Genomic DNA, 25087 nt, shown 5'->3' with positions numbered 1-25087 from the left:
ACCAAGGAGTTTGTAAGGGCAAGGAGATCGCCTACTTCGTGAAGATCTACCCAAGTGAGGCAAGTCATTCGTGGGCGATGGCCATGGTGGGATAGACAAGGTTGCTTCTTCGTGGACCCTTCGTGGGTGGAGCCCTCCGTGGACTCGCGCAACCGTTACCCTTCGTAGGTTGAAGTCTCCACCAACGTGGATGTACGATAGCACCACCTATCGGAACCACGCCAAAAATCTCCGTGTCTATATTGCGTTTGCCACTCCAAACCCCTCCCTTTACCTTCATACGCAATGATTTACATTCCGCTGCTATACTCTTAGAATTGCATGTATAGGTTGATTGCTTGACTTGTGCTAAGTTGTTAAAATCTACCAAGACTTAAAATTGGGAAAAGGCTAGATTTTTATTTGGTCAAGTAGTCTAATCACCCCCCTCTAGACCTACTTTCGATCCTACACATCTCCGCTAACCGCCACCAAGTCGCAGACCCATCTACCCAATATTGCGCCCATCACCTCCCAAACCAATCCAGTTATCTCCACTTTCCTGCACAATTCCTCCATCATAGAACCATACTGTCCACAACCACCAATTACCATCCTCCACCACCTTCCCTTCCAACCCTAACCTTGTAAGATCTTTCCTCACAATCCCAAGTATGCTAAGCTCGAGTCCCCACAGTTTGATAATCCCTCCGTCCCATAATATAAGATGTTATTACATCCATTGTACTCATGTATTGGATGTGATAAGATCTTATATTACGGGACCGAGGGAGTAGAAAATAAAACCCATTGTCATGGCTGAAGCAATACAAGCAAATTTTTAAGGGCCGGCAGATAATGGAGGTAAACAAGCTGCAGCTCGCTTTGTTCCATATCAGCGGCAAAAAGCATGTACCCATTACATTCTATAAATTGCAAACATGAAGTGTATTTGAAGTGCATAAATCATACATCGTAGTGACTCCCTTGCATTAATAGCTTACCTTTACCAGATAAACATACAAGTCTTCACAAAGAGCATGCAGCTCTTTGTCCACACTACCATCTGTACTTGACCCTGATTCATGTCTTAGACTTTGGGTTGCACATTGGAGCTCATTGTCTAGACGCCATATCAAACACGGGAGCAGATCATCTACAATCAAACGCTCAAGCCGCACATCATTTGTGGAAACTGCAAGCTGAATCAGATAACGGCAAAAGTGAAGAGCCTTGATTGCTGCTTTATCATCCACAAAGTATCCAAAGAAGCTCATCCTCAACTTCTCAAAGAAATTATGATGTAGAAGAAACCTGTTAAACTGACTACCTTTTTACATGTTTTTCTTTCATGTTCTATTTATGACTTCTAATAAATAGACATAGAATTGTATTATTTAACAGAATTTGACTAAAACTGTACCTGCAGAAAGAAGATGGTGCCATAGAGTTCAAATCTTGAGAAGAGACAGTGTCCTTGTTGCAGATAGGTTTAACATCTTCATGTAGAGGCACAACAGTTTTTCCATAAATGCTAAGGCCTCAAGCAAATCTGACATCTTTCGAGTAAACTCTAGCAGTAGCTTATATCCCATTTTATTTATTTGTTCATCTTCTCCAACAAGATTACCATAGTTAAAAAGGTTGTGTGCTTGTCTTTTATAAAGAAGATAAAACCAAGTACCATGAAGTCTATCCTCGCACTCCAATAGTATGGGCTCTAATAAGTTGACTGTCCACTCCTCCAAGATTTCACGGGGACAATGCTTGACCAGAGGAATAACTACAAGACGGATAAGCTTCCCTAAATGTCTCAATTCCATACACCCTAAAGCTTCCGTGAACGCATTACCAACAGATAGACTTTCCAACAACTTAGGGAATGCCCCCTTAATGGTTGTACACAGACCTATAAAATTGTACCTATGGCAATGATATAAGCAGTAAACAACATGATTATCATAATAAACATTTGATGTAGAATTTAAGTTCATGCCACTCAAGAAAACTCTCACTGCAAACATTTGACTTTGGTCATTTCTAAGTACTCCAGTATCGATCAAAAAAAAAAAACAGTATATCTGAACCGCTATAGCAATGTACTTACACCCTCTGTCGAGTTCCCTCTAACAGTGCCCTTGTCTCATTCTCACGGAACGATTCCTCACTGTCAATAGTATACAGCCCATCAGAAATTTCAAGCAAATGATCAAGCTCCATACAGCTCAAGGTTTTAGCCTTTTCAACTTCTGCAGGCAACAAGTCAACACCAATTTCCGCCGTCCAAAGTACATGTATACAACGGAGCAGCTGAAAAAATATGAAAGAAATAGATTGTAAACACACGGCTGTATGCAACCTAAATTTGCTGTGTATTTACAATCATTGTTCGGGCACAACTGCAAATTTAGAGGAACATTTACCCGCAAGAATAGAGGAATGATTAATTCCAAAAGAGCTGTGGAGAACACATCACAAGCACCATACTCGTTTATTCCATTCATAAGCTTTTCCTCACAGAATTTCACAACGTGATAAGACATCTTCAAAAATTGACCATCAGAAAATAGATTGCTCAATCCAGACATGGTACGCACATATTTACAATTCCACTCCATCTGGATCCATATTCTGTTGAGAGAATTAAGTAGACATAGAAGCATACCCATGTATTGCTGAATCCTGTAAAATAGTTCAAAGGTAAGTAGTCGCTTTGTAACTGCTCCCTCTGCTCTTAAATAAGTGATATTTTTTACTTGCATGGTTTGCAAGGTACAGATTAATTCATAAACTGTAGTAATAACATGATCATAAATTCATAACTAAATTAATAGAATCCTTCTGTCAATACTCCAGTTAAGTCTCAACTATGAAATTTGGTGTATTTAATGCTATGAAGAATAGCAACCTGTATTCCCATGAGACCAAGTATATATACACATGCATGCGTGGTACATATGCACAAAACGCCCAATACAGCGGTCATATGACACAGCTAATATGTGGCAAACTGGCAACTATGCACATCTCTAACATTGAATATACCGCTCCTGGCCTACTGAGCAATGTCTCATGTTGACAATTGAAAAAAAATTGTTCATATTGGAAATCCATTTTGAAAATAAGGACCTCAGGCTTCTATAATGTCATTTATTTATGGAGAAGGGGGCGTTACATACAGTTGGATACCAGGCAATCCAATTTAGTGGAAGCAAATCATACCCTAGACAAGACGTTGCAATAATAAATGCCTCGCATAATAAATTATGCTCTGCAAGGATAGGACAGTCCATTCCTTGGTGAGAAGAAATTGTTTCATTGATTCCCTGTACCATCAACAAAGCACATTCAAGAACAGAAAAAAAGTATTCCCTCTAACATAATGTCTTACATTAAGTTATAGAGGTTGTATATTATAGTCAGAGTGCATCTCTCTTGAAATAAAATATGTGTACCACCTGGTAAAAACAATTGTCACACATTTAAATGTCTGGACACATCATAAAGGGACATACAAAAAACTAATCATAATGGTATACCGTGGGTGCCGCACTCCAATCACTATTCTGGGGTCTTTTATCTGGCATGCTGCTTCTACTGTCAGTACTCTCTAAAACTAAATCATGATCGGATTTAACCAGCTGTAACATCAACTTTAGAAGATTAGCGCTGCTAAGTTTTTCACTCCTGTATTTCAGGAGATGCTGCAGAAAAAAAAGACCAATGCAAAGGAAATAAAAGAATTAAGGACCCAGTCATCTGAGAGTATGTACATGAAGCACTATGATGAAGTAAAGTGTCAGGAAGGACCTGAAGCATCTTATAGCCATGAAGTTGAACCTTGATCAACTCCTGGTTGGCTAGCAGAAGTGAAACCTTTAGAAAGGATTCCACGTATAGTTCCTCTTCTGTTCTTACCTGGAGTATTTCACATTGATCAGACATCACCAATGCATTGTTTGATAAAAGAAAAAAGTGACAGAATTTGAAGAAAGCACGCTGGTAATTGCATTGTGCACATAACTGAAGGTGTGCCTTCAAATTGGCGAGTTCTCGGTACAGAATTTACCAGGCCCCATGTCAGATCACAAAGGCCAAAGCTAGCGAATTAAAGCCTACGGAATATAAATTCAACTAAATCCGCTTAATAACTAGTACAAAGAGTGCTAGAGTAGAGACCTCTTCGTTCCATCCTACAATGTTGCAGAAACAGCATTGTTTAAAATTCCAATCGTAGTGTTGCCAAAATTAGCATGTTCAGAATTCCAATTGTGACGTCTTGGACGTATTTGCTACTCCCTCCGTCCCAAAATAAGTGTCTTGAACTTAGTACAAATTTTACTAGAACTAGTACAAAGTTGAGACACTTATTTTGGCACCGAGGGAGTATATTAGTGACACGTGTAGCCACACCATCGGTTCACAACCTAAAACTGCTGCGGACACTTGAGATTCATGCTGCATTGGACTAAAAAACTGGGCACGAGTTTGGAACCCTAGGCGTAGACAAAGCACGTGATTAGCTGCGGCCTGGAAACTCGTTTAGGCTGTCACCGAAACAGAAGCAAGGCCAGTACAAGTACCTGTCCCGAGTTTGGAGGGTCCGAATCGCGGTCGGCACCCGTCGCCGCCTCCGTTGGGAGGCAGGACGCGTCCATGGAGATGGAGGGGAAGCCTCGAGGTGGCTGGCGCCGGCCGTGCGCGGGCTCAGGAGAGGAAGGAGTGGAGGAGGAGCGGCGGATCCTATTCCCCGCGTACCGCCGGGATACAGATTTTTTTTTCCTTTGAGAATTCCGGGGAGAGAGATACCCTTGTGCTATATGGACCAGCCCATTCAGGGTTTACCAGAACCGGTTTTCGTTTTCAGTTATCTAATTCAGATCTAGATGTTTTCTAAGAATGTCACATCCAAGCTCTCATAAATAACGCAGCAATAAGGAATAAAAAAAGCTGGGACAAAAAAAATAAACCACAAACATGGTGGACATCAGGTTAGCTGTGACATACCTACGTCACATCTAAATGTGTCCTAGACACACCCTTTGGTTTTTCCCTTTCTTTTTTCCGTTTTTATATTTTTCTTTTCTACTTTTCTTATTTTCATTACTTTTTTATTTTTCTTGTTTTAAACTTATGACTTTTAAAAAAATCGGTAATAAATAAACTCAAGAAGAAATTTTGAAATTCATGAAGAATTCCTGAATTTTGAGAACATTTTTAAATTCGTGAATATTTTTTGGAATTAAAGAACATTTATTTTGGACTTGTGAATTATTTTTTGAATTCCTTATCATTTTTTAAATTTCATATCTCTATTTTAAATTTTCGAACATTTTATTCAATCAGCTGATTTCTTTTTAAAATTTCTGAACAGTTTAATTAATTTGGGGAAAAATAAAATTCCTGAACATTTTTTGAATTTCGAACATCTTCGAAAATTTGTGAGCATTTTTTCCAAATTCATTAATAATTTCTTTAAAAATTGGAGCATTTTTCAAATTCACGAACATTTTTTGTAATTGGAAAAAAATCAAATTCATGAATGTTTTTTATAATTCAGGAACATTTTTTAAATTCATGAACATTTATTAATTCAAAACTTTATTTCAAATCCGACATTTTTTAGAGAAACAAAAAACAGGAGATAAAAACAATGGAGCACCGCGGAGCATTTGGGCCGCCCCAAAGCTAGTGCGGGAAGGAGGGCTTGTGTTTCCTCTCTATTCCCCCTGTAGGTCACGCAATGGGAGGTCCTGTGGAGGTGGTCGAGCGATCGGAGACGGAGGGAGACCACAACCCACAGGGATCGGTGGCCACGACGGTGTCTGACCCGCGTATTTGGGCTTTTTAAGGTAGTGTACAATGTAAAGTGCTTAGGGGAGATGCTTAGAGAAATAAAATAGTTTTTCCTATGAGGATCGATGCTTATTTTTAGATGGCGGGTGCTTAATTAGAGATCTTTTATGTAGAAATAAGCACCAATGCTTAAGAAGAACTCGATTTATTTTATCAAGCACCTCACTAAACAGTAAACACCTTGCATTGTATAAGGCCTAAGAGCATCTCTAACAACTCCTTTATTTTAGCACACCAAAAGGTCATTTTTAGGGCACTTAAAATTGTTCTCTCCCACCGTTGCCTTATTTTAGGGCACTCAAGCATGCTAAAACAAAACAAAAAACAAACATCCAAAGTACTTGATCACATTGCATACTCCATCGCTATAAACTTCCAATATTCACGGTTTTAAACATCCAACGATCTAAAAATGCAAACATCTGAACTTAAACATAGTAGAGTACTTACACTATAGACACTAGACAACTACACCTCATCACTCTCACGTGCAAGGCCCTCCCAGTCAAAGTCGGAACCCTCGTCGTCGGACTCCACTTTTTATCACCCGTGAAGGCACTGCCTCTTCCTCCTTGCTCTGCCTCTTCCTCCTTCTTGACATTCGCCTTCTCACACTCATGGTGCCACTTATAGAACCACTCCGCCTCATACTGCACGAGGTGTGGATTTTCTACTCTGAGCCTCGCCATGACGCCTGATCACTCTCCTGTGTGTCTCGCTCCTTAAGGACAATGTGGGTTTTCCTCTTCGTTGGGCGGAACACAATGTTCACCTGCGGACCGATGAGCTATGCATCCGATTGGGACTTGATCTTTGGTAAGTTGATCTTGTGATGCGGCCGACAGAGCCTCCAACAGGCAATGTCGTAGGCGTGCGCGACGATCTCCGCCATCTCGAATATGTAGAGCCAATACCGTCGGCTATCGCACTAAAACTCAACGCTGAATCAGCAGGATTCCCTTGGCCGAACGCCGCGGTAGTCGGCCTTGCTCCTCACGTGTTTCGGTGTCATCATCGGTACAACGCGGCAGATCCAATGGTACGTCGTGTCGCAACGGCGGTGGTGGATAGATTTAGTTGGCGGGGCAGCGCGGCAGCGATTGCCAAATGGAAATGGGTGATTCGATAGCATGGCGGTGCGTGGTGCGGGTGATTGGAAGAAGGAGCCGCCAAATCCGGGCTGCAAGGTGGTGCGGTGGTGGCCGGATCTAGCCGGATTTGATGGGGCAGGGACGACACTGGAGGGTCTGCACGCTTAACGTTCGTTGATGATATAGTGTTATATGAGTTATGTGATTTGGTGAACGAATGTTGTTCGGAGTCCCGGATGAGATCACGGACATGATGAGGAGCTCCGGAATGGTCCGGAGGTAAAGATTGATATATATAGGACAATGATGTTTGGACACCGGAAGAGTTTTGGGAGGTACCGGGTAATCATCGAATCACCGGAAGGGGTTCCGGGAACCCCCGGGAGGTATATGGGCCATATGGGCCAAGTAAGAGGAGCACACCATCCCACAAGGGGCTGGCGCCCCCCTCCTATGGCAGTCGGCCATGGGGAGAAAAGGAAGGAGGGGGATTCGACCTCCCCCTGCCTTCCTCTCCCCCCTTCCTTTCCCCCTTGGGCAAATATGGTAAGGGGGCGCGGCCAGGGCAGGAGCCCAAGGGGGCTTCAGCCTCCCTTGGGGCGCCTCCTGGCTGCCTCCCTCTCCCCCGCCAGGCCGCAACCTATATATATGAGGGAGGGGTGCCACACAAGACCACGACAATCTCTTAGCCGTGTGCGGTGCCCCTCTCCATAGTTTCATCCCTCGGTCATATTTTCGGAGTGCTTAGGCGAAGCCCTTCGGAGATAGCATCACCACCACCGTCACCATGCCGTTGTGCTGCCGGAACTCATCTACTACTTCGCCCGTCTTGGTGGATCAAGAAGGCGAGGACGTCACTGAGCTGAACGTGTGCTAAACGCGGAGGTGCCATACATTCAGTACTAGATCGGTTGGATCATGAAGAAGTTCGACTACATCAACCACATTACTAAGTGCTTCCGCTTACGGTCTACGAGGGTATGTAGACACACTCTCCCCTCTCGTTGCAATGCATCTCCATGGATAGATCTTGCATGTGCGTAGAATTTTTTTTGCTTTCCATGCAACGTTCCCCAACAGTGGCATCATGAGCCAGGTCTATGCGTAGATGATATGCATGAGTAGAACACAAATGAGTTGTGGGTGGTGATGGTCATACTGCTTACCACAAATGTCTTATTTTGATTCGGCGGCATTGTGGGATGAAGCAGCCCGGACCAACCTTACATGTCCACGTACATGAGACCGGTTCCACCGACTGACATGCAACTTGTTTTGCATAAAGGTGGCTGACGGGTGTTTGTTTCTCCTACTTTAGTTGAATCGAATTTGACTACGGCCGGTCCTTGAAGAAGGTTAAAATAGCAAACTTGATAACCACCGTTGTGGTTTTGCGTAGGTAAGAACGGTTCTTGCTAGTTGTCCGTAGCAACCACGTAAAACTTGCAACAACAAAGTAGAGGACGTCTAACTTGTTTTTGCAGGGTATGTTGTAATGTGATATGGTCAAGACGTGATGTGATATACGTTGTTGTATGAGATGATCATGTTTTGTAATATCGACAACCGACAGGAGCCTTAGGGTTGTCTCTTAATTATTGTATGAAATGCAAGCGCCATGTAATTGCTTACTTTATCGCTATGCGTTAGCAATAGTTGTAGAAGCAATAGTTGGCGAGACAACCCCGATGCAACGATGGAGATCAAGGTGTCGAGCCGGTGACGATGGAGATCATGACGATGCTTTGAAGATGGAGATCAAAAGCACAAGATGATGATGGCCATATCATGTCATATATGTTGATTGCATGTGATGTTTATCCTTTATGCATCTTATTTTGCTTAGAACGACAGTAGCATTATAAGATGATCCCTTCACTAAATTTCAAGATAAAAGTGTTCTCCCCGAGTATGCACCGTTGCTAAAATTCGTCATTTCGAAGCACCTCGTGATGATCGGGTGTGATAGACTCTATGTTCACATACAACGGGTGTAAGCCAGATTTACACACGTGGAATACTTGGGTTAAACTTGACGAGCCTAGCATGTACAGATATGGTCTCGGAACACTGGAGACCGAAAGGTCGAACATGAGTCATATATAGATATGATCAACATGAAGATGTTCACCATTGATGACTACCCATCTCACGTGATGATCGAACATGGGTTAGTTGATTTGGATCATGTATCACTTAGACAACTTGAGGGATGTAGATTTAAGTGGGAGTTCATTAGTAATTTGATTAATTGAACTAAGATTTATCATGAACATAGTCAAAATGTCTTTGCAAATTATGTTGTAGTTCAATAGCTCGCGATGTAGCTTCCCTGTTTTCTGATATGTTCCAAGAGAAAACTAAGTTGAAAGTTGATGGTAGCAATAATGCGGATAGGGTTCGTGATCTGAGAAATATCTTCATTGCTGCCAGGGGCGGAGCCATAAAATTTGGCCAATGGGTTCACTCAATAACTATGTGTGAGGGTCCAGTATGAGTTAATTAAGTGTAAACCAATTTCATACTATCTTGCAACAAGAATACATCACTCAAAGTAGAATATCACATATAATAGTTACATAAAATAACTGAAGAGTGCAAGACACACCGATTGGAGAAAATTATAAAACTACTTCATATATTATAAATATGGAGTAGTGCCAAAATAACTTAGTAGCTTCAGGTGCAGCTTCTAATCTTCCTGAAACATTAAAAAATGACTATTTAGTTTGAAAAGATTAAAATAAGCACTATCAAGCGGAAGAAGAATGTAAAATCCCTCACATCTTAGTGTCTCCATTTCGATCTTTCACCATCTTAAAAAGTGAAGGAAATATGCCCTAGAGGCAATAATAAAGTTGTTATTTATATTTCCTTATATCATGATAAATGTTTATTATTCATGCTAGAATTGTATTAACCAGAAACTTAGTACATGTGTGAATACATAGACAAACAGAGTGTCCCTAGTATGCCTCTACTTGACTAGCTCGTTAATCAAAGATGGTTAAGTTTCCTAGCCATAGACATGTGTTGTCATTTGATGAACGACATAATGATCGTTTAGTTTTCTGCTATTGCTTTCTTCACGACTTATACATGTTCCTTAGACTATGAGATTATGCAACTCCCGAATACCGGAGGAACACCTTGTGTGCTATCAAACGTCAAAACGTAACTGGGTGATTATAAAGATGCTCTACAGGTGTCTCCGATGGTGTTTGTTGAGTTGGCATAGATCGAGATTAGGATTTGTCACTCCGTGTATCGGAGAGGTATCTCTGGGCCCTCTCGGTAATGATCATCACTATAAGCCTTGCAAGCAATGTGACTAATGAGTTAGTTGCGGGATGATACATTACGGAATGAGTAAAGAGACTTGCCGGTAACGAGATTGAACTAGGTATGAGGATACCGATGATCGAATCTCGGGCAAGTAACATACCGATGACAAAGGGAACTACGTATGTTGTTGTGCAGTTTGACCAATAAAGATCTTCATAGATTATGTAGGAACCAATATGAGCATCCAGGTTCCGCTATTGGTTATTGACCGGAGATGTGTCTCGGTCATGTCTACATAGTTCTCGAACCCGTAGGGTCCGCACACTTAACGTTCGATGATGATTTGTATTATGAGTTTCGTGTTTTGATGAACCGAAGTTTGTTCGGAGTCCCGGATGAGATCACGGACATGACGAGGAGTCTCGAAATGGTTGAGAAGTAAATATTCATATATTGGAAGGTTGCATTCGGACATCGGAATGGTTCCGAGTGGTTCGGGCATTTATTCGGAGTACCGGGAGGTTATCGGAACCCCCCGGGGGAAGATTGGGCCTACATGTGCCATAGGGAAGAGGGGAGGCAGCCCACAAGGGGCAGCCGCGCCCCTCCCTATAGGGAGTCCGAATTGGACTAGGGAGGGGGGCGCCCCCCTTTCCTTCTCTCTCTCTCCCCTTCCCCTTTTGCCTCTCCGGTGGAAGGAAGGAGGGGGGGCGAATCCTACTTGGACTAGGAGTCCAAGTAGGACTCCCCCTTGGCGCGCCCCCTCTAGGGCCGGCCTCCTCCTCCTCCCCCCTTTATATACGTGGGAGGGGGGCACCCCAAAGGCACACCAAGTATTCTCTTAGTCGTGTGCGGTGCCCCCCTCCACAGTTACACACCTCGGTCATATTGTCTTAGTGCTTAGGCGAAGCCCTGCGCCGATAACTTCATCAATACCGTCACCACGCCGTCATGCTGACGGAACTCTCCCTCGGCCTCAACTGGTTCAAGAGTTCGAGGGACGTCACCGAGTTGAACGTGTGCTGATCGCGGAGGTGCCTTACGTTCGGTACTTGGATCGGTTGGATCGCGAAGACGTTCGACTACATCAACCGCGTTACTAAACGCTTCCGCTTTTGGTCTACGAGGGTACATGGACACACTCTCCCCGCTCGTTGCTATATGCATCTCCTAGATAGATCTTGCGTGATCGTAGGCAACATTTTTGAAATACTGCGTTCCCCAACAGTGGCATCTGAGCCAGGTTTATGCGTAGATGTTATATGCACGAGTAGAACACAATGAGTTGTGGGCGATAATTGTCATACTGCTTACCAGCAACGTCTTACTTTAATTCGGCGGTATTGTTGGATGAAGCGGCTGTTGAAAATATGCCCTAGAGGCAATAATAAAATGGTTATTATTATATTTCCTTGTTCATGATAATTGTCTATTGTTCATGCTGTAATTGTGTTATCCGGAAATCGTAATACATGTGTGAATACATAGACCACAACATGTCCCTAGTGAGCCTCTAGTTGACTAGCTCGTTGATCAACAGATAGTCATGGTTTCCTGACTCTGGACATTGGATGTCATTGATAACGGGATCACATCATTAGGAGAATGATGTGATGGACAAGACCCAATCCTAAGCATAGCACAAGATCGTGTAGTTCGTTTGCTAGAGCTTTTCCAAATGTCAAGTATCATTTCCTTAGACCATGAGATTGTGCAACTCCCGGATACCATAGGAGTGCTTTGGGTGTGCCAAACGTCACAACGTAACTGGGTGGCTATAAAGGTGCACTACGGGTATCTCCGAAAGTGTCTGTTGGGTTGGCACGAATCGAGACTGGGATTTGTCACTCCGTATGACGGAGAGGTATCTCTGGGCCCACTCGGTAATGCATCATCATAATGAGCTCAATGTGACCAAGTGTTTGGTCACGGGATCATGCATTACGGTACGAGTAAAGTGACTTGCCGGTAACGAGATTGAGCAAGGTATTGGGATACCGACGGCCGAATCTCGGGCAAGTAACGTACCGATTGACAAAGGGAATTGTATACGGGATTGATTGCATCCTCGACATCGTGGTTCGTCCGATGAGATCATCGTGGAACATGTGGGAGCCAACATGGGTATCCAGATCCCGCTGTTGGTTATTGACCGGAGAATCGTCTCGGTCATGTCTGCATGTCTCCCGAACCCGTAGGGTCTACACACTTAAGGTTCGGTGACGCTAGGGTTGTAGAGATACTAGTATGCGGTAACCCGAAAGTTGTTCGGAGTCCCGGATGAGATCCCGGACGTCACGAGGAGTTCCGGAATGGTCCGGAGGTGAAGAATTATATATAGGAAGTCCAGTTTCGGCCACCGGGAAAGTTTCGGGGGTCCACCGGGTGGGGCCACCTATCCCGGAGGGCCCCATGGGCTGAAGTGGGGAAGGGAACCAGCCCCTGGTGGGCTGCTGCGCCCCCCTGGGCCTTCCCTGCGTCTAGGGTTGGAAACCCTGGGGATGAGGGGGGCGCCCCACTTGGCTTGGGGGGCAAGCCACCCCCCTTGGCCGCCCCCCCCCTTGGAGATTGCATCTCCTAGGGCCGGCGCCCCCCAGGGACCCTATATAAAGGGGGAAGGGAGGGCAGCCGCACCCAAGCCCTGGTGCCTCCCTCCCTCTCGTGACACCTCTTCCTCCCCGCTTGCGCTTGGCGAAGCCCTGCCGGGATCCCGATACTTCCACCACCACGCCGTCGTGCTGCTGGATCTCCATCAACCTCTCCCTCGCCCTTGCTGGATCAAGAAGGAGGAGACGTCTTCCCAACCGTACGTGTGTTGAACGCGGAGGTGCCGTCCGTTCGGCGCTCGGTCATCGGTGATTTGGATCACGACGAGTACGACTCCATCAACCCCGTTCTCTTGAACGCTTCCGCTCGCGATCTACAAGGGTATGTAGATGCACTCATCTCTCTCGTTGCTAGATGACTCCATAGATTGATCTTGGTGATGCGTAGAAAATTTTAAATTTCTGCTACGATCCCCAATAGTGGTATCAGAGCCAGGTTTATGCGTAGTTTCTATGCACGAGTAGAACACAAACTTGTTGTGGGCGTAGATGTTGTCAATTTTCTTGCCACTACTAGTCTTATCTTGTTTCAGCGACATCGTGGGATGAAGCGGCCCGGACCGACCTTACACGTACGCTTACGTGAGACAGGTTCCATCGACTGACATGCACTAGTTGCATAAGGTGGCGAGCGGGTGTCTGTCTCTCCCACTTTAGTCGGATCGGATTCGATGAAAAGGGTCCTTATGAAGGGTAAATAGAAATTGGCATATCACGTTGTGGTTTTACGTAGGTAAGAAAAGTTCTTGCTAGAAACCTATAGAAGCCACATAAAAACATGCAACAACAATTAGAGGATGTCTAACTTGTTTTTGCAGCATATGCCTTGTGATGTGATATGGCCAAAAGGATGTGATGAATGAAATGTATGTGATGTATGAGATTGATCATGTTCTTGTAATAGGAATCACGACTTGCATGTGGATGAGTATGACAACCGGCAGGAGCCATAGGAGTTGTCTTTATTTTTTGTATGACCTGCGTGTCATTGAATAACGCCATGTAAATTACTTTACTTTATTGCTAAACATGTTAGCCATAGAAGTAGAAGTAATCGTTGGCGTGACAACTTCATGAAGACACGATGATGGAGATCATGGTGTCATGCCGGTGACGAAGATGATCATGGCGCCCCGAAGATGGAGATCAAAAGGAGCAAAATGATATTGGCCATATCATGTCACTATTTGATTGCATGTGATGTTTATCATGTTTTACATCTTATTTGCTTAGAACGACGGTAGCTTAAATAAGATGATCCCTCGCAATAATTTCAAGAAAGTGTTCCCCCTAACTGTGCACCGTTGCGAAGGTTCGTTGTTTCGAAGCACCACGTGATGATCGGGTGTGATAGATTCTAACGTTCGAATACAACGGGTGTAAGCCAGATTTACACACGCAATACACTTAGGTTGACTTGACGAGCCTAGCATGTACAGACATGGCCTCGGAACACGGAAGACCGAAAGGTCGAGCATGAGTCGTATAGAAGATACGATCAACATGAAGATGTTCACCGATGTTGACTAGTCCGTCTCACGTGATGATCGGACACGGCCTAGTTGACTCGGATCATGTTTCACTGAGATGACTAGAGGGATGTCTATCTGAGTGGGAGTTCATTGAATAATTTGATTAGATGAACTTAATTATCATGAACTTAGTCTAAAATCTTTACAATATGTCTTGTAGATCAAATGGCCCACGCTAATGTTGCCCTCAACTTCAACGCGTTCCTAGAGAAAACCAAGCTGAAAGATGATGGCAGCAACTATATGGACTGGGTCCGGAACCTGAGGATCATCCTCATAGCTGCCAAGAAAGATTATGTCCTAGAAGCACCGCTAGGTGACGCACCCATCCCAGAGAACCAAGACGTTCTGCGCTTGGCAGCAGCGTGCTGATGATTACTCCCTCGTTCAGTGCGGCATGCTTTACAGCTTAGAACCGGGGCTCCAAAAGCGTTTTGAGCAACACGGAGCATATGAGATGTTCGAAGAGCTGAAAATGGTTTTCCAAGCTCATGCCCGGGTCGAGAGATATGAAGTCTCCGACAAGTTCTTCAGTTGTAAGATGGAGGAAAATAGTTCTGTCAGTGAGCACATACTCAAAATGTCTGGGTTACACAACCGCTTGACTCAGCTGGGAGTTAATCTCCCGGATGACGCGGTCATTGACAGAATCCTTCAGTCGCTTCCACCGAGCTACAAGAGCTTTGTGATGAACTTCAATATGCAGGGGATGGAAAAGACCATTCCTGAGGTATATTCAATGCTGAAATCAGCAGAGGTGGAGATCAAAAAGGAACATCAAGTGTTGATGGTGAATAAAACCACTAAGTTCAAGAAAGGCAAGGGTAAGAAGAACTTCAAGAAGGACGGCAAGGGAGTTGCCGCGCCCGGTAAGCCAGTTGCCGGGAAGAAGACAAAGAATGGACCCAAGCCTGAGACTGAGTGCTTTTATTGCAAGGGAAGTGGTCACTGGAAGCGGAACTGCCCCAAGTACTTAGCAGACAAGAAGGCCGGCAACACCAAAGGTATATGTGATATACATGTTATTGATGTGTACCTTACCAGCACTCGTAGTAGCTCCTGGGTATTTGATACCGGTGCGGTTGCTCATATTTGTAACTCAAAGCAGGAGCTGCGGAATAAATGGAGACTAGCAAAGGACGAGGTGACGATGCGTGTTGGGAATGGTTCCAAGGTCGATGTGATCGCCGTCGGCACGCTACCTCTACATTTACCTACGGGATTAGTTCTAAACCTCAATAATTGTTATTTAGTGCCAGCTTTGAGCATGAACATTGTATCAGGATCTCGTTTAATTCGAGATGGCTACTCATTTAAATCCGAGAATAATGGTTGTTCTATTTATATGAGAGATATGTTTTATGGTCATGCCCCGCTGGTTAATGGTTTATTCTTAATGAATCTCGAACGTAGTGTTACACATATTCATAGTGTGAATACCAAAAGATGTAAGGTTGATAATGATAGTCCCACATACTTGTGGCACTGCCGTCTTGGTCACATTGGTGTCAAACGCATGAAGAAGCTCCATGCAGATGGACTTTTGGAGTCTCTTGATTACGAATCATTTGACACGTGCGAACCATGCCTCATGGGTAAGATGACCAAGACTCCGTTCTCCGGAACAATGGAGCGAGCAACCAACTTATTGGAAATCATACATACTGATGTGTGCGGTCCAATGAGTGTTGAGGCTCGCGGTGGCTATCGTTATGTTCTCACTCTCACTGATGACTTGAGTAGATATGGGTATGTCTACCTAATGAAACACAAGTCTTAGACCTTTGAAAAGTTCAAGGAATTTCAGAGTGAGGTTGAGAATCAACGTGACAGGAAAATAAAATTCTTACGATCAGATCGTGGAGGGGAATATTTGAGTCACGAATTTGGCACACACTTAAGGAAATGTGGAATAGTTTCACAACTCACGCCGCCTGGAACACCTCAGCGAAATGGTGTGTCCGAACGTCGTAATCGCACTCTATTGGATATGGTGCGATCTATGATGTCTCTTACCGATCTACCGCTCTCATTTTGGGGCTATGCTTTAGAGACTGCCGCATTCACTTTAAATAGGGCTCCGTCGAAATCCGTTGAGACGACACCGTATGAATTATGGTTTGGGAAGAAACCTAAGCTGTCATTTCTAAAAGTTTGGGGATGCGATGCTTATGTCAAGAAACTTCAACCTGAAAAGCTCGAACCCAAGTCGGAGAAATGTGTCTTCATAGGATACCCTAAGGAAACCATTGGGTATACCTTCTACCTCAGATCCGAAGGCAAGATCTTTGTTGCCAAGAACGGGTCCTTTCTGGAGAAAGAGTTTCTCTCGAAAGAAGTAAGTGGGAGGAAAGTGGAACTTGATGAGGTGATAGTCACCCCTTCCGAACCGGAAAGTAGCGCAGCGCGGGAAGATGTTCCTGTGGTGCCTGCACCGACTGGGGAGGAAGTTAATGATGATGATCATGAAGCTTCAGATCAAGCTCCTACTGAACTTCGTAGGTCCACAAGGACATGTTCCGCGCCAGAGTGGTACGGCAACCCTGTCTTGGAAATCATGTTGTTAGACAATGGTGAACCTTCGAACTATGAAGAAGCAATGGCGGGCCCAGATTCTGACAAATGGCTAGAAGCCATGAAATCCGAGATAGGATCCATGTATCAAAACGAAGTATGGACTTTGACTGACTTGCCCGATGATCAGCGAGCCATAGAAAATAAATGGATCTTTAAGAAGAAGACAGACGCGGATGGTAATGTGACCATCTATAAGGCTCGACTTGTCGCTAAGGGTTATCGACAAGTTCAAGGGGTTGACTACGATGAGACTTTCTCACCCGTAGGGAAGCTGAAGTCCGTCCGAATCATGTTAGCAATTGTCGCATTCTATGATTATGAGATATGGCAAATGGACATCAAAACGGCATTCCTTAACGGCTTTCTTAAGGAAGAATTGTATATGATGCAGCCGGAAGGTTTTGTCGACCCTAAGAATGCTAACAAGGTATGCAAGCTCCAGCGCTCCATCTATGGGCTGGTGCAAGCATCTCGGAGTTGGAACATTCGATTTGATGAGATGATCAAAGCGTTTGGGTTTACACAGACTTATGGAGAAGCTTGTGTTTACAAGAAAGTGAGTGGGAGCTCTGTAGCATTTCTCATATTATATGTGGATGACATACTATTGATGGGAAATGATATAGAATTCTTGGAAAGTATAAAGGCCTACTTGAATAAGTGTTTTTCAATGAAGGACCTTGGAGAAGCTGCTTATATATTAGGCATCAAGATCTATAGAGATAGATCAAGACGCCTCATTGGTCTTTCACAAAGTACGTACCTTGACAAGATATTGAAGAAGTTCAATATGGATCAGTCCAAGAAGGGGTTCTTGCCTGTATTGCAAGGTGTGCAATTGAGCACGGCTCAATGCCCGACCACGGCAGAAGATAGAGAAAAGATGAGTGTCGTCCCCTATGCCTCGGCCATAGGGTCTATTATGTATGCCATGCTGTGTACCAGACCTGATGTAAACCTTGCCGTAAGTTTGGTAGGAAGGTACCAAAGTAATCCCGGCATGGAACACTGGACAGCGGTCAAGAATATCCTGAAGTACCCGAAGAGGACTAAGGATATGTTTCTCGTTTATAGAGGTGACGAAGAGCTCGTCGTAAAGGGTTACGTCGATGCTAGTTTCGACACAGATCTGGATGACTCTAAGACACAAACCGGATACGTGTATATTTTGAATGGTGGGGCGATCAGCTGGTGCAGTTGCAAGCAAAGCGTCGTGGCGGGATCTACATGTGAAGCGGAATACATGGCGGCCTCAGAGGCAGCACAAGAAGCAATTTGGGTGAAGGAGTTCATTACCGACCTAGGAGTTATTCCCAATGCGTCGGGCCCGATGACTCGCTTCTGTGACAACACTGGAGCTATTGCCCTTGCCAAGGAGCCCAGGTTTCACAGGAAGACCAGGCATATCAAGCGTCGCTTCAACTCCATTCGTGAAAATGTTCAAAATGGAGACATAGATATTTGTAAAGTACATACGGACCTGAATGTAGCAGATCCGTTGACTAAACCTCTCCCTAGAGCAAAACATGATCAACACCAGAACTCTATGGGTGTTCGATTCATCACAATGTAACTAGATTATTGACTCTAGTGCAAGTGGGAGACTGTTGGAAATATGCCCTAGAGGCAATAATAAAATGGTTATTATTATATTTCCTTGTTCATGATAATTGTCTATTGTTCATGCTGTAATTGTGTTATCCGGAAATTGTAATACATGTGTGAATACATAGACCACACCATGTCCCTAGTGAGCCTCTAGTTTACTAGCTCGTTGATCAACAGATAGTCATGGTTTCCTGACTATGGACATTGGATGTCATTGATAACGGGATCACATCATTAGGAGAATGATGTGATGGACAAGACCCAATCCTAAGCATAGCACAAGATCGTGTAGTTCGTTTGCTAGAGCTTTTCCAAATGTCAAGTATCATTTCCTTAGACCATGAGATTGTGCAACTCCCGGATACCATAGGAGTACTTTGGGTGTGCCAAACGTCACAACGTAACTGGGTGGCTATAAAGGTGCACTACGGGTATCTCCGAAAGTGTCTGTTGGGTTGGCACGAATCGAGACTGGGATTTGTCACTCCGTATGACGGAGAGGTATCTCTGGGCCCACTCGGTAATGCATCATCATAATGAGCTCAATGTGACCAAGTGTTTGGTCACGGGATCATGCATTACGGTACGAGTAAAGTGACTTGCCGGTAACGAGATTGAACAAGGTATTGGGATACCAACGATCGAATCTCGGGCAAGTAATGTACCGATTGACAAAGGGAATTGTATACGGGATTGATTGAATCCTCGACATCGTGGTTCATCCGATGAGATCATCGTGGAACATGTGGGAGCCAACATGGGTATCTAGATCCCGCTGTTGGTTATTGACCGGAGAATCGTCTCGGTCATGTCTGCATGTCTCCCGAACCCGTAGGGTCTACACACTTAAGGTTCGGTGACGCTAGGGTTGTAGAGATACTAGTATGCGGTAACCCGAAAGTTGTTCGGAGTCCCGGATGAGATCCCGGACATCACGAGGAGTTCCGGAATGGTCCGGAGGTGAAGAATTATATATAGGAAGTCCAGTTTCGGCCATCGGGAAAGTTTCGAGGGTCACCGGTATTGTACCGGGACCACCGAAAGGGTCCCGGGGGTCCACCGGGTGGGGCCACCTATCCCGGAGGGCCCCATGGGCTGAAGTGGGGAAGGGAAGGGGCTGGTGCGCCCCCCTTTGGCCTCCCCTGCGCCTAGGGTTGGAAACCCTGGGGATGGGGGGGCGCCCCACTTGGCTTGGGGGGCAAGCCACCCCCCTTGGCCCCCCCTTGGAGATTGCATCTCCTAGGGCCGGCGCCCCCCAGGGACCCTATATAAAGGGGGGAGGGAGGGCAGCCGCACCCAAGCCCTGGCGCCTCCCTCCCTCTCGTGACACCTCTTCCTCCCCGCTTGCGCTTGGCGAAGCCCTGCCGGGATCCCGCTACTTCCACCACCACGCCGTCGTGTTGCTGGATCTCCATCAACCTCTCCCTCGCCCTTGCTGGATCAAGAAGGAGGAGACGTCTTCCCAACCGTACGTGTGTTGAACGCGGAGGTGCCGTCCGTTCGGCGCTCGGTCATCGGTGATTTGGATCACGACGAGTACGACTCCATCAACCCCGTTCTCTTGAACGCTTCCGCTCGCGATCTACAAGGGTATGTAGATGCACTCATCTCTCTCGTTGCTAGATGACTCCATAGATTGATCTTGGTGATGCGTAGAAAATTTTAAATTTCTGCTACGATCCCCAACAACGGCCTGGACCGACATTACATGACCGCGTTCATGAGACTGGTTCTACCGACATGCTTCGCACACAGGTGGCTAGCGGGTGTGTGTTTCTCCAACTTTAGTTGAATCGAGTTTGACTATTCCCGATCCTTGTTGAAGGTTAAGACAACACAATTGACGAAAAATCGTTGTGGTTTTGATGCGTAGGTAAGAACGGTTCTTGCTAGAAGCCCGCAGCCACGTAAAACTTGCAACAACAAAGTAGAGGACGTCTAACTTGTTTTTGCAGGGCTTGTTGTAATGTGATATGGTCAAGACGTGATGATATATAAATTGTTGTATGAGATGATCATGTTTTGTAATAGTTATCGGCAACTGGCAGGAGCCATATGGTTGTCGCTTTATTGTATGAAATGCAATCGCCATGTAATTGCTTTACTTTATCACTAAGTGGTAGCGATAGTCGTAGAAGCAATAGTTGGAGAGACGACAACGATACTACGATGGAGATCAAGGTGTCAAGTCGGTGATGATGGTGATCATGATAGTGCTTTGGAGATGGAGATCAAAGGCACAAGATGATGATGGCCATATCATATCACTTATATTGATTGCATGTGATGTTTATCCTTTGTGCATCTTATTTTGCTTAGTACGGCCGTAGCATTATAAGATGATCTCTCACTAAATTTCAAGGTATAAGTGTTCTCCCTGAGTATGCACCGTTGCTATAGTTCGTCGTGCCGAGACACCACGTGATGATCGGATGTGATAAGCTCTACATTCACATCACTACAAAAAAGGCACATCCGTGACATTTTGGGCCGAACGAAATTTTTTTCTGTCATACTTATGACACTTCTATGACGATAATTGTGACAAAACCCGGTATCATCATAGATGTGGTGGGCTCCTACTTCTATGACAAAAAATCATGACAGAAAATGGGCTTTTCGTCCTGGGCGGGCCGGAGGCGCAGCTGCATGACATTCTTTAGGCCGTCCATGACAAAAAAACCATGGTAGAAGCGAGGGCGAGGAAAATATCGGGGTGTTCCCGGTTACGGTGGGTGGTCGGGGCCGAGCGATGCACGTTTCTCTCGTACACGCACGCACGTGGGTGCGAGGCATTGGGCTCTAACTGAACTCGAGCGAGGCGTTGGGCTCTAACTGAACCCGAGCGATTGCACTGCAGGCTACGCGTTACTGAACCCGAGCGATCGATCGATGGCTGTTAACTGAACCCGATCGAGCGATTCCTTCGCTACTGCTGCTAACTGAAGTCGATCGATGCTGCCTCTGGATGAACAGTGAGCGTTGCTGGGGGGTTTGGATGAACAGTTCTCGGTGGGGGTGGATGAACAGGACCCCGTGGTGTTGCCTCTGGGTGAACAGGACCCCGATCGATCAAGCCAGTTGGGGCTGGATGAACAGGACCCTGTGGAGGGCTGGATGATCAGGACCACCCCGTGGAGGGCTGGATGAACAGTAGACGGTGGAGGGCTGGATGAACAGTATCCCGTGGAGGGGTGGTTGAACAGGAGCCCGTGGAGAGGGCTGGTTGAATAGTAGCCGGTGGAGTAGCGCGCGGTGGAGGCTGGATGAACAGGAGCCCGTGGATGAACAGTCGCAGGTGGAGGCTGGAGGAGGTCGACGGTGGATGAATAGTAGCCCGTGGAGGCTGGAGGGGGTCGACGGTGGAGATGAACAGTATCCCGTGGAGTCCCGTTTTGCGGTACGCCACACCCCTCCCGATGAACAGGACCCCCGTTTCGACCGTAGCGCTCCAACACAAGTCCGTTTCCTCCGTTTTGCGGTATGCCACACCCCTCCCGATCAACAGGACCCCCGTTTCAACCGTAGGAGGTCCATTTCCTCCGCTTTGCGGTACGCCAGACCCCTCCCGATGAACAGGATCCCATTTAGAACGTGTCAGGTCAAACTCAAGGCCGTTTCCTCCGTTCTGCGGTACGCCAGGCCTCGTTTCCATCGGCTGTTCCGTCCAAGCCCTCCCGATGAACACGACGACGCATTTCATTCCGACCTAGCCGGTTGGCTCCCCATGAACACGATGACGACGTAGTTTCTCCGTTCCGACCCAGCCATGTACACGAGCCCTGGCCGTACGTATGCGCGAGTAGGCATTCGAGACCCCGCCTGTATGTACGTACGTGGCCGTATTTTCTTTCTTGCACACTGGCCGTTGTACGTACGTGTACATGCTACATGCGCGCCTCTACTACGACACGTGCGTGCACATCGACTAGTATGTACGTACACGTTCGCGACCAGAATGACAACGCTACATACGCTTCGACCAGGTGGGTCCCGACTGTCAGGCACTTCCTTGCGTGCGAAGATGTAGCTGGTGGGTCCCAGCAGTCAGGGGGAAACGTTTTTTTTGCGAAATTCGGTGGCCCGTCCGGTGGGTCCCTGCTGTCTGGTGGAGGAATAATTATTTTGCGCATAATAAGGAGGCACTTCCTTGCGGCCGCCGTGGACCCAGCTGTCAGCCTCTCCACGTATAGTACTCTTTCGATGGAAGTCATTCCTTGACCACATTGACCACGCCGCGCCGAGAGCACCAGGGCGGTGGATGATGGCGAGGCCTAGGAAGGGGACGATGCGGAGCCGGGGAAGACGCGGCAGTGGATGCCCACGCGTAGAGGAGTATGAGGGTTCACTGGTTCACTGCGGTGTGAGGCTGCCTTCGCCGCAGAATAACAGGGGGTGTGGGTGAGTAGAGGGATGGCCTGGCCAGCGGTGGGAGTAGTAGAGGGCGGTGAGGCCTCCGCGGCATCGCAGCCGGCCACGGGAGGCAGGAGCACGAGGCACGACCGGTGCTGGTTTGGCCAGCTGGAGCAAGAAGACTAGAGGTTGAAGAAACAATACGGCCGTTGGATGGACATTGTACGGTCACTAGAGCTAGAATCGTGCATATTGACTAAGTTGACAAAGCCCTCCGTCCCCGTCAACTTAGTAGGCCCACAAGTCAGCCTGCCACTATACTGGGTCCCAGCTAGTAGGGGGAGTATTCATTTTTTTGTACGTAATAAGGAGGCACTTCCTTGCGTGCGAAGATATAGCTGGTGGGTCCGAGCTGTCAGCGGCGGTAACATTTTTTTCGCGAAATACAGAGGCCCTTTCGGTGGGTCCCAGATGTCAGGTGGAGGAATCATTATTTTTCGCGTAATAAGGAGGCATTTCCTTGCGTGCGGCCGTGGACCCAGCTGTCAGCCTCTCCACGTACAGTCCACTTCAGATGCATGTCGGTCGTTGACCATGTTGACCAGGCCGCGCCGAGAGCACCAGGGCGGTGGACGAAGGCGAGGCCTAGGAAGGGAGCGACACGGAGCCAGGGAAGACTTGACAGTTGTTTCCCACGCGGAGGGGAGTACGACTGTACGAGGGTTTACTGGCTCGTTTGCCGTCGCCGGAGAATAACAGCAGGTGTGGGTGAGTAGAGGGATGACTAGGCCAGCGATGGGAGTACGGTGGGGCGGTGAGGCCTGCGCGGCAGCACAGCCGGCCGCGGGGAGGAGGGAACAGGCAGTCCCGCCGGTGCTTGTTTGAGCGGCTGGAGCAGGAAGAGCAGAGATTGAAGAAGCACGACGGCCGTTGGATGGACATCCAACAGTCACTGCTTGTGCGTCAACCTTTTTTTTAGGGAAGCCTCAAATCCGTGGAAAATAGCATACAACCCATCTGCCATTATTTCTAATAATTTACAGCCCATTTGCTAATTCTTAAGGTTTTTTTTGGAGCCCATATTCTTTTTGTTAGCATTACAGCCCATATTGTGGCCACGGTTAAAAAATTATACGAAATTTTGCATATTTCGGTGCGGTCCAAACTATTTTTAATCCCGAAATTTTGAGTCACATTCAAACTGATTTAAAAATAAATGTATATCAATATAAAATCCAACAAATTGTCCACGCATAAAAATCAATGCAATTTAAAATCTCGAAATGAAAAAAAGAAATTTGAAACTAATTGCCGGTTTGATGTGTTTTAAAAATGTACAGCCCATTTCTCATTACTGATAGGACATTTTCTCGGCCAGCCGAATGAAGCTCTCCTCGTCTTGAAAGATTTGCAGCCCAACAGTCCTGACAAAGCGACTTGCTTGGCAAATCACAAAAAAACTGGGTTGTGGCCGTGGACCCAGCTGTCAGCCTCTCCACGTATAGTACTCTTCCGATGGAAGTCGGTCGTTGACCACATTGACCACGCCGCGCCGAGAGCACCAAGGCGGTGGACGACGGTGAGGCCTAGGAAGGGGACGACGCGGAGCCGGAGAAGACGCAGCAGTGGATGCCCACGCGGAGAGGAGTACGAGGGTTCACTGGTTCGGCTGCGGTGTGAGGCTGCCGTCGCCGCAGAATAACAGGGGGTGTGGGTGAGTAGAGGGATGGCCTGGCCAGCGGTGGGAGTTGTAGGGGGCGGTGAGGCCTCCGCGGCATCACAGCCGGCCACAGGAGGCAGGAGCACGAGGCACGACCGGCACTGGTTTGGGCGGCTGGAGCAAGAAGACCAGAGGTTGAAGAAGCACTACGGCCGTTGGATGGACATCGTACGGTCACTAGAGCTAGAATCGTTCATATATTGACTAAGTTGACAAAGCCCTCCGTCCCCGTCAACTTAGTAGGCCCACAAGTCAGCCTCCCACTATGGTGGGTCCTAGCTGGCAGGGGGTATTCATTTTTTTGTGCGCAATAAGGAGGCACTTCCTTGCGTGCGAAGATATAGTTGGTGGGTCCGACCTGTCAGCGGAGGGAACGTTTTTTCATGAAATACAGAGGCCCTTCCGGCGGGTCCCAGATGTCAGGTGGAGGAATCATTATTTTGCGCGTAATAAGGAGGCATTTCCTTTTGTACGGCCGTG

At 46.4% G+C, this 25087-nt stretch overlaps 2 protein-coding genes across 9 annotated transcripts in view; both read right to left on the bottom strand.

The window, feature by feature from the left end:
• The window catches only part of LOC109764265 (uncharacterized), a 35546-nt gene extending 33323 nt beyond the window's left edge, over nucleotides 1–2223 (bottom strand). For 6 of the 8 annotated variants that reach the window (XM_040392244.2, XM_045229804.2, XM_020323109.3 and 3 more), the window contains exons 1-2: nucleotides 1403–1704; nucleotides 984–1293 (exon numbers count right to left, since the gene is read on the bottom strand). In XM_040392244.2, coding sequence (XP_040248178.1) covers nucleotides 984–1293; nucleotides 1403–1425 — 333 coding nt within the window. In that variant the 5' untranslated portion in view covers nucleotides 1426–1704. Of the gene's footprint in view, nucleotides 1–983; nucleotides 1294–1402; nucleotides 1705–2086 lie in introns of those variants that run through there. The other 2 variants (XM_040392245.2, XM_045229805.2) reach the window with 2 other exon arrangements.
• Nucleotides 1825–4851, bottom strand: LOC109764266 (protein HASTY 1). The gene is made up of 6 exons (XM_040392249.3): nucleotides 4563–4851; nucleotides 3790–3897; nucleotides 3519–3683; nucleotides 3202–3305; nucleotides 2403–2661; nucleotides 1825–2289 (listed from the first exon to the last, which is right to left on the bottom strand). The coding sequence occupies exons 1-6, from the start codon at nucleotides 4635–4637 to the stop codon at nucleotides 2083–2085; spliced, it is 918 nt and encodes a 305-aa protein (XP_040248183.1). The 5' UTR covers nucleotides 4638–4851; the 3' UTR covers nucleotides 1825–2082.
• Nucleotides 4852–25087: the final 20236 nt, after the last annotated feature.

This window comes from Aegilops tauschii, chromosome 6 (genome assembly GCF_002575655.3).
Source record: "Aegilops tauschii subsp. strangulata cultivar AL8/78 chromosome 6, Aet v6.0, whole genome shotgun sequence".
Taxonomy (NCBI): domain Eukaryota; kingdom Viridiplantae; phylum Streptophyta; class Magnoliopsida; order Poales; family Poaceae; genus Aegilops; species Aegilops tauschii.
This window is presented reverse-complemented; position numbering and strand designations above follow the sequence as displayed.

Coding starts and splice junctions, on each gene's coding strand:
- LOC109764266 (XM_040392249.3), bottom strand. CDS start 4,637: ATGGACGCGTCCTGCCTCCCAACGGAGGCGGCGACGGGTGCCGACCGC. Junction 3,898..4,562: donor ACCCTCCAAACTCGGGACAG/GTACTTGTACTG, acceptor GAAATACTCCAG/GTAAGAACAGAAGAGGAACT. Junction 3,306..3,518: donor ATTGGAGTGCGGCACCCACG/GTATACCATTAT, acceptor TTGATGGTACAG/GGAATCAATGAAACAATTTC.